The 9,488-nt window shown below is 36.3% G+C and overlaps 1 protein-coding gene across 3 annotated transcripts; it reads right to left on the reverse strand.

Moving 5' to 3' along the window:
• Positions 1-1,139: 1,139 nt before the first annotated feature.
• On the reverse strand, positions 1,140-9,488 carry LOC131147127 (protein ALP1-like). 3 transcript variants are annotated; one of them, XM_058096919.1, is made up of 3 exons: positions 8,984-9,488; positions 7,276-7,314; positions 1,140-2,305 (listed from the first exon to the last, which is right to left on the reverse strand). In XM_058096919.1, the coding sequence occupies exons 1-3, from the start codon at positions 9,090-9,092 to the stop codon at positions 1,260-1,262; spliced, it is 1,194 nt and encodes a 397-aa protein (XP_057952902.1). In that variant the 5' UTR covers positions 9,093-9,488; the 3' UTR covers positions 1,140-1,259. The 3 variants fall into 3 exon arrangements, with proteins under 3 accessions (XP_057952902.1, XP_057952904.1, XP_057952903.1); XM_058096921.1 differs by lacking the exon at positions 7,276-7,314; XM_058096920.1 differs by lacking the exon at positions 7,276-7,314 and having other exon boundaries at positions 1,140-2,308.

Genomic DNA, 9,488 nt, shown 5'->3' on the forward strand with positions numbered 1-9,488 from the left:
GTTTTAAGTCAAATGGGCTCCGGTCAACAGAGCAGCGAATCCATGTCAAAGTTGACCTAGATCCTGGGTCTTCAGGTCCATGGTTTTGGACACAGGTCTCCAGGTCCGATCAAGGCGTATTCGGATTTGGACTTTAATCTATATCCAAATTTAGAACCAATTCCTAGGTCTGCTTAGGGAACTTGAGAGAAATTTTTGAGTTTATTGAATTTGTTTGGCTGTTTGTTCTAAATCTCAAATTATAGAATCTTGACTTTGAAATTAAATAATTTAAAACATGTCAAAATTTAAAATAAAAATTAAACTAGTTAATTTAATTAAGAACCAACCTTTGTTTCAGAGTTCTCCAATTTGCCAACTTACTTTTCCTTTTCCTGAACTCTTCTAAACTTCCACTACCAAGTTTTCCCCACTTTCTGTCATTCAAACATTTTGATCTTCAATCTTTCTTCCCTTCCTCACTCTCAATCACTCAATTTTTCCTCACAATTCTTTCTCCAATTTTTTTCTGAGCAATTCCTCAATTCCTCTCTTCAATTGCCCCCTCCCCGCAAACAACTCTCTGGCTAAAAAAAGAACCTTGATTTAAATTTGATTGGCCAATCAATTTTAAATTGATCAATTAATTAATTCATTTTAAATTATTCAATTAAATTTAAAAATCATTTAATTTTTAATTTTAATTTCCTAACTAAAACTCTATTTTATTTGTGTGTGTGCGCGCGCGCACATAGTACAAGCATGGAGAAGTTAGCCCACTAGATCCCTTTTAAAATTTTCCTTTTATTTTTATTTTTTTTTTCATTTTCCCTGTAAAAAATTCCTTTTTAAAAAAAAAAATAAAATTCCACGTATTCATCCTTTTTTTGCAAGAAATTTTCAATTTTCACTATATTAATGAATTTTTATACATTGATGTACAAATTCAAAGTTGGACTAAGAGAAGATCCAAAGAGGCATTGAAATTAAACCTAAAAACCTAAATTATTTTAAGTAAGTCCAAGACAAAATAGGGTGTCTCCACTGTGTTCTACTAAACCATGCCCAAATCTCACCTGGTTCTCTTGGCCCTCACCTTAAAAGCTCTCCACTGGATTTAGCAATGCACCGTCAAATCCAAGTTATTTACAATCTGCAAATTCACAATGAAAAAACTGATCCACTCTTATCTTTGTGATGTTTGTCAAGCCTTTAAAACTCTTGTTAAAACAACAATTAATCTACCTATCTAAGGCTACAAATTTAAACCAAAATACAAATCAAGGTGGCAACCTTCCAGACAAGTAGAGAGACAGCTTATCCCTCAGGATGGAAGCAGACTTGTCGACAGATTCGGAAATTTGTTGGCGGTAACCGGAGTCATGGAGGTGGGACAAAGGCATCTCATCCTGCACCTCATCCTCCAAATCAATGACAATGTTATGAAGCAAGCAGCATACGAGAATGATCCTCGGCAACTTATGTTTGTCAGGCCTCCACATCACACCTTGGATGATCTTCCACATCTCCTTCAACCTTGCCAATGCCCTCTGTGCTACCATCCGAGTTGCAAAATGCCGCCTATTGAACTCAGCTCTCGACTCTGGGAGCTCCTTCCCTTGGTAAGGTGTTACAAGCCAAGGCAGTAAGGGGAATCCTGAATCTCCAACAATGTATTCCCTTAACTCTGACTCTTCCGAGAGCTCCATCTTCTTCCCATTTAACTTCTTTCCTTTCTCACACAACTTGAAAAAATTTGAACTCTGGAGCACCAAGGAATCGTCCATTTTTCCTGGCCATCCAGTGACTATGTCTCGGAACCTCATGTCAGGGTCAACAATTGCCTGCAAGATCATGCTGTGATTTTTCTCGCGATCAAGCCACACCTTGGTTGAAGGGTCCCCCGAAGGCAAACACATCATGATATGGGTGGTATCAATCACACCACAACAATTTGGAAGGCCTCGGATTTTCTCAAACTTTGACTTTATTTCTGCCATTTCTGCCTCTGTGGAAGGCCATTGGAGGTGGTGAAGGCCCCTCTCTTCCATGGACTCAACAAAACGCCAGGTCACTTGGGAGACAGTTGAGTGATTCAGACCAAATGAATCAGCAATTGTCACAAGCGACTCACCTGAGCTCAGCCTTCTCAAAGCTACAGCCACTAAATCATTCAAGGACAAAGGCCTGCCATTTGTAAAAATGAAGTTCCCTGGCTTGGCCATCATATCTTCCTTCACAAGTGAGCATATGTAGTTGAAGGTTTTTCTGGAAATCTTGAAAACAGATTCAAACTTATCCAAGCCCTTCGATGAAGACAAAAGACCTGCTATGGGGAGGAGAAGAGAGAAGAAATAACCATTTTCAAACATTAAGTATTCATCTTTGATTTCCAGTTTTCTTTGTTTCAGAAACACCATGCGTTTTGTCGTAACTATCAGATTAGCATAGGGGATAACATACGGTTTTTTCTGCGTACTTCAAGATGAATAAGAAGGGGAAATGGAAAAACCTGTGCTCTATGCTATACGCCTACACTGCTAATAGTGAAGTGTATGCATGCATGTAATTGCCAGCATCATAAAATGGTGAACTGATGCAAGCATGCTTCATGCTGAACATGCATAACTAAAAGCCAATAGATAGTCACACAATCTTACATTGCATCAGAGACTCAAAAATATGTAATCATGATGCTCATTACAACATAAAATTGATCCCTTCATGTTATTCAAAAGCAATTTACTAGAAGGTCAAATTTATAGAACAGAACTCTTAGCTGTAAATTTGCTCATAATGCAGACTCAAAAAAACCAGATTAATACTCATAATTTGATCCTAAGATTCATATAGACTGAACTTGTAGTCCAAGTAAACTGTCTTAATGGAGAGTACATACTGATCTTGTCCAAAAATAAATGTGCACAGCTGCACGCACACAGCAACATGCACATTCACGATACATTCACATGAAGAGCTGCCTATTCTTGAGTTGAATCAGTTCAAGTTGCATGGCTTTGGATTGAACCAACAGAGATATAGATTTGTTCACAAAATTCATAAGATCCATATCATATTCATATAAAATTTACACTAGATTGTTGTTTACTAAAGTTCACACTCCATGAGACCCCTCCCATTCATAGGTTGAAATTACAAACCCATACATGTTTCTTTACTTCCTGGGTAGAGAAGTTCAGTGCTTTCCTAGTACTCTAGTATCTACCAAACCCAAAGAGAGACACACGCTAACAAGAAAAGGTGAAAAACAACTAATTCGGTGACAGTGTCAAGCAATGGATGGCATTAAGTAGATGTGCTGAAATCTTCCACCCATAAGCTCTTCAAACTGCTCTCAGTCATTTAGCTGAGAGGATCTGTAAGGACAAGCAGCAGCTTGTTTCCTTACTCCTTAGTTAACCTGAGTAATGTATTAGCTTAGCTGGAAGTCCTAGGGATGAGGAGAAGGCGTCCAAAAATCAATCCATGAAAAAATTCAATGTGAATTTTCAACATGATTGTCCATGTTGTTTCTTATTCCAATGGAGAATGCAATCTCACAAAGGATGACAAGGTAAGAAAGCTAAAAAAAAACAAAATCTGCCAATGATAGAGAATAAACCTTAAGTGATTCATTGATTTCTAATAAAGGCTTATCGTTTAGGTACTTCTAATTTCAGTTCCCTCTTCGTATAGTTAAAATAATTGTTAAGGCTTGATATACATTGTTGGCCCACAACCGAATAGCTTAACCTTTTAGGTGTAGTAGTAATCTAACATGGGATTAGAGCTGCTTACCGGGAGGTCCTGGGTTATAGTTTTATTGCCCGCATTTAATGTAAGTTTTTTTTTAAAAATATTGCGTCTCCATTATGGGTGTTACTCATTGTTTGTTTATCTCTTTACGTATTGTCGGGCTGCATGTGCACGGGAGTGTTAAGGCTTGATATACCTTGTTAGCTCACAATCTAATAGCTACGCTTTTAGGTAAAGTGGTAATCTAACAATAGCAAATAGTCAAATAAAAATAATTGGATCTTGAAACTGATGAAAAGGAGAAAAAGTGAATTTAGAAAGCCCAAAGTGACATTTCTAACACCCATCTTCACACATCTTCACTCCTCACTAGAATGCTACTGACCTTCCCCTTTGCTTCATAACATTAAGAGGAGATGAAAGAAACTATAGCACTGGTACATGGAGGCCCTCGGCATTTAATATGTACAATTGTAGATGCAGGTCGTAAGATCCCAAACACAATATAGAATGACCCATTGGTGAAATGTTAAAAATAAATAAAAAATAAAAAGTTAAAAATAGGGCAGCCTGGTACACAAAGCTCCCACGTATGCGGGGTCCGGGGAATGGGTAGACCACAATGGATCTATAGTACGCAGCCTTACCTTGCATTTTTACAAGAGGCTGTTTCCACGCGTCAAACCCTTGACCTCCAGGTCACACGGTGACCTTACCATTGGTGAAATGTTAGTGTAGTAAATTCTCATCATAGCTGAACGATGTTTATCGTACAATTCAACCTAATTTAAAGAGTGGATCAAACATTAGAATTTTGGACAAAAAAAAAAAGGGTTCATACAGATAAATTTCATTTCCATAAAACCTTTCGCTGCTAATTTGGCACTGCAATCTCTAAGGAAAGACCTTCAAATGTCGGCTAGTAATAATTTCATTGGCTAAGATATGGCCTGGCAGATTTTATAAATCCAATTCCTACTTTATAAAATATAAAGTAAGAAGGGGAAAAAAAATGCATACAACATGGTTTAGTTTAGATGTCTATCACTCACTATAAAAGGATTAAAAATAAAGAGACCAAAAAAAAAAAAACAAGTGAAATGGCTTTATTTATTGAACCCCTGAAATGAAACTACGGTCATTGCTACTTCAAGGGTGCCTAATCTTCAGCTAGCTGTATATGTCCAGGGAGATCTAGAAGGAAACAAGCAAGTCAAATCTTTTGAGACCAATCTTTCTTTTTGTTGATAGGACTCTAAGGATATTGGTCAAAAGCATCCAAGAAAGCCACAATGCAAGGATTAAGGACTCATAGTCTCAGAAAAATATGAAATTGGACCATATGCTGTAAAAAAAAGATAGTGTCAAAAGTTTCTGTATGAAACTAATACATCTTATAAGAATTAGTTTATGACACTCAAAATTTGCACATCATAGTTTGTTTAGTTAACAGTGAAGGAAAATTTGTGCACCAAACAACTGCCGATGTGCATTGAATTTAGAAAAGAATGAGGAAGAACCAATGCCAAAACCACGAAAGAAAATCATGGAAGTGTGAACATGCAAAGAATCGTGGAGGCAAAAACACAGATGAGAAGAAGATTTTTTGTTCCTCAAGATCCTTTCAGGTAATCATGGATCATGTAACCTCCACGCAAATATCAGATGTGGAGCAATTAGATATAGATTCTGTAATAAAGGAACATCTATTTTGCTTGCTGCAATCTGCTTTATGCGAAATATGTGAAAGAAGCTATGACGTATTGCTAATTCTAGAACTGGTTTTCATGTCAATTGCTTGTGCATTGCGTAAAACTATAAACTAATTTGCCCTCATCTCCCATTGCATTGCAAACTAAAATGGCCTGGGTTCTGTCAAAACAAACTCATGGAAACTTTAAAATAATTTGCAGCTCATATGCCCTAACCTTCTCTTCAATGTTGACTTAAAACTATTTTTATTCCAAACAGCACATGATGCCGATGCCAAGGAGCTTTTTTTCCAAAATTTGAAAAGCCTACATCTTAATACATATCTTCTACCATTATCAATGACAATAACTGAGTCCTAGCCTGAATTTTCACATCCTAAACTGAATTTTCCTCACATTAAGTCTGAAAAGCCACACAATTACTTACCAACCAAAAATATGTGAACAGTATTAACTTAATTCAGAGTAAACATATTACCCAAAGCTTATCTGCAGGACTCCATGCTCAAACTACTCATATATTGAACCAATGCAATAAAGCATTCCAATTTCCAATTTTATGCATCTAAAAAATGAAGTGGGCCTCAAAATGAAATAGTGATGTGACTTCCTTTTGGATAAGAACCATCAATTTAAATGCTCAATGGGGATGTAGGTAGTAGACAAAACTTATCAATGCTTTGCCAGGCAGATTGTATTGTAGCTGCTATGAATTTTAACATCAGGCAGTTTCACTTATGCACAATCTATATCATGAACCCATTTTTCAACCATTTGCATAGTGTGAATGAGAAAGTAAAACAACTTTCTGCATTCGAGTAGAAACAAAAAGGTCAAATATAATTTCCTTAACTGTCTATCCAGTAATCAACTCCCTTAAAAAGTCAAATTTATCCTGCATTTATTGTGCTTCTAGTCGGCCATTCTCAAAAGCATGACCATTTTGCAGTCCAATACTTCAACTGAACACATAATCAGCCAGAATACATGGTTGAGTAGCAACAGCTAATGTGATTCCTGGCTTTGCAATGTTTATGTCATTTAAATGCACTATCTATCCAAGTTGGGAGGTATAACGGCAGCACTCTTGGTTTTGTTGTTGTATATATATATATGTGTGTGTGTTTGTGTGTGTGTATCAAGATTTTTGCAATTCCCTACAAAATAAAATAAAATATGAATTGTCTCTTCCCATGATTTTATATTTAATCCTTAAGTTAGCCGAGTAAGGACCTTTATGCAATCTTAAAACATTTTATTAGAAAAATAAATCACCCAATATTTCTTCCCATCTATCTACAGCCTGAGCATACAGTGTTGGATTGCTGTTACCAGGAGAAAGATGCACATATACATGCATATGCAAAGGATTAACATGTACGCTCAGGTGTGTACATGCAGGCAAGCAGGAATGTACATGTGTGTGCACACGGATAGACAGACAGACAATTAAAAATTAAAGTCCATGTCATCTAACCTGACATATCCAAAACAAAGCACCTTAATGTCACATCTAGGACTTTGGCTACAGCCAAATAGAAAACAAAAATAAAAAACACAAAACAAAAAGGTGAAAAAAAAAAAAAATTGGTTTCAACATTGGAGAACTTCAACTAACAAAAGATACTTCACTTTTTTAAGTACCAAAACTGATGTAACAAATCATTAGGGCTTAAAAATATTAAAAGCATTGGAATTGATTGGAACATTTTCATCAACAATTTTACAAGACAAACAAATGGCTTGTGGCTGATTTTGATATTTGATAAGAAGGCCAACAAGTATGTAGCTCAACTCATCAATCACAAGGAAAGTTGTAAGTACTTGCCTGGTAGCTTCTTATAACCCGAGTCAACGTTAGCTTCCTCTGACGATGCACATGAGATTTAACACAGGATAGAAAAATGCATGAGTTAATTTCAAAGTACTAAGCATTAAAATTGGAAAAGTGTATACCACTTTACCGAATTCTCAATGAAAGTGCAAGCTTTTTCTCATGAAGCATACAAGAAGTGTGTAAAAGACAAGTTTAGCAAGTCGAATGAGATTATTAGCACATGGCAATTTTGTAAATTTTGAAGATAGAAAGCAAGGAAGCTAATATTTATTAACAGACCCAGAGCAACTTAACATAGAATACTCCAACAAGCAATAAGAGCAATTTCAACCACATACAGACAATGAAATAGTTTCAATGACCCATGGCAATGTTAAAATGTCAAAGATACCCCGGGGGAACTTTTCTTCTCTACAATCAACATAAGCGTGCATCAACACAAGTGATCTTGAAAATTTTTTCTTCAAATCCCATCTAATTATGCATTTTATGACCATTTGGCAACAGTTTTCAATTTCATTATTAGAAAAGAAAACTTTGACACTATATCTGATGCCCACCCTTCTCTTCAAGTCCCTAACCCGTACATATCAAATAGGGAGATGAAATCCCATGAGTAATTGAATACTAATTCACAAGTCGATTTCAAAGTACCAAATATTACTGGCATCTTTAAATCATGAAATTAAAACACCGACTATAATTAACTTCAAAATTTGCCTGCATCAATTATTCCATCTAACAGCGCAGGGAAACCCATACTTCAGCAGCACATTCACAATGTATGATGTGAGGTATCAGATGACCCAGCAATAGTTGAACATCTTAGCAGCATCAGTTTTTCAAACTTCAGCCAGAAAGGTCCTGACGCTATAATGTTTTAACCTGCAGCCGATAACTGTTGAAAGAACTTTGAACACTATTAAAGCAGCAAAGCTCCTAAAGCACACTTCCCCTAAGCAAAAGTGTAATGCATTATCATGGGTTCACAAAAAAATTATGGAAAATGGACTGGAAAAGCTAATCCAGAATGCCCAAACACAGGAATTCTATAGGTTCAGGTGTCAAGTAGGAATATCTTACGGCATAAATTCAATTTTCTTCATTTCTATCCAAAAAGAAAAGCTCAAATTCTTGGGATTCTCTACTTAATTGCAAATTGAAATCAGCCAATTTGACTGTACCATTACACAAACTAAGACTGCACACCCTATAAAACAAAAATTTCCACTCCAACACAACCATTCTGAACAGAAGTACGGGAAATCTATTCAACAGCAATTATCAGTTGCAAAATACCTTTCCTATTTTAAATTTCTTAATGCATCCATCAGGACAATATAATAAAATGTCAGCTATCACCTGAATGTTGGGCAAACAGGATGATTCAAACAGTCACAGAAAGCAAAATAGGTATCCGTATTATATTTACCAACATTCATTCGCAATACATCAATATAAAACCGGAATGGGAGATGAAGCAGAAAAATAATCAAATTAAATAAAAATGGTAGCAATCCATAAATCAAGACTGCATCAACTACAGAAAAAACCTACATACCCGTCGAACCATAAGTGATCAACAATAGCAATATGGTGAATTGTATCACAAAAAGAGCATAAGCAACAAAAATCTAAACAAAGAAAATAAAATAAAAACCGCGGATAGTAAAGCAATAATGATAAGAAGAAAATATACCAGTAATCCTCTTGGAGAACTCATCCCACCAATCTTCTGACCCCTCATCCGAAGACCCAACCTTCTTCTCCATCTTCCTCCTCTTCTTGAGCCCTCTTATGGGACCCATCGATACACAAAACCCAATTGACTAAAAACTCGAAAACCCACAAAGTTCAAACGAAAAGAATCAAAGAAACTGCGACAGAATTCACAGAAAACCAATACCCATTAGTGAAAAACCAAGATTCTACAGCACAGACACAGAGAGATCAATAAAGAATGATGGATGGAGAGGTGGGGTCGTAAGAAAAAAACATGCAGAGTCGTATGTGGGATTGAGATGGTTAGTTGCAGAGTGTTAATGCTGTGTCTGTGTGTGTGGTGTTTGAAGCATGCAAGCAGAAGAGAACTTGAACAAGTATAGGAGATATGAGAAAACTGTGTGGGGGAAGTGATGGAAATCTGAAAAATGACATGTGGGTTAGTGTTTGTTTAGGACAATGTGGCAAGCAAAGCGAAGGAC

Source organism: Malania oleifera, unplaced genomic scaffold (genome assembly GCF_029873635.1).
Source record: "Malania oleifera isolate guangnan ecotype guangnan unplaced genomic scaffold, ASM2987363v1 ctg158, whole genome shotgun sequence".
Lineage (NCBI taxonomy): Eukaryota > Viridiplantae > Streptophyta > Magnoliopsida > Santalales > Ximeniaceae > Malania > Malania oleifera.

Bases quoted from the DNA above. Each gene is read 5' to 3' on its own strand.
- LOC131147127 (XM_058096919.1), bottom strand. From the start codon at position 9,092: ATGGGTCCCATAAGAGGGCTCAAGAAGAGGAGGAAGATGGAGAAGAAG. The intron at 7,315-8,983 runs GTATATTTTCTT...GTGCATCGTCAG, and splicing joins GTTCTCCAAGAGGATTACTG to AGGAAGCTAACGTTGACTCG. The intron at 2,306-7,275 runs GCAAGTACTTAC...TCCCCATAGCAG, and splicing joins GGGTTATAAGAAGCTACCAG to GTCTTTTGTCTTCATCGAAG.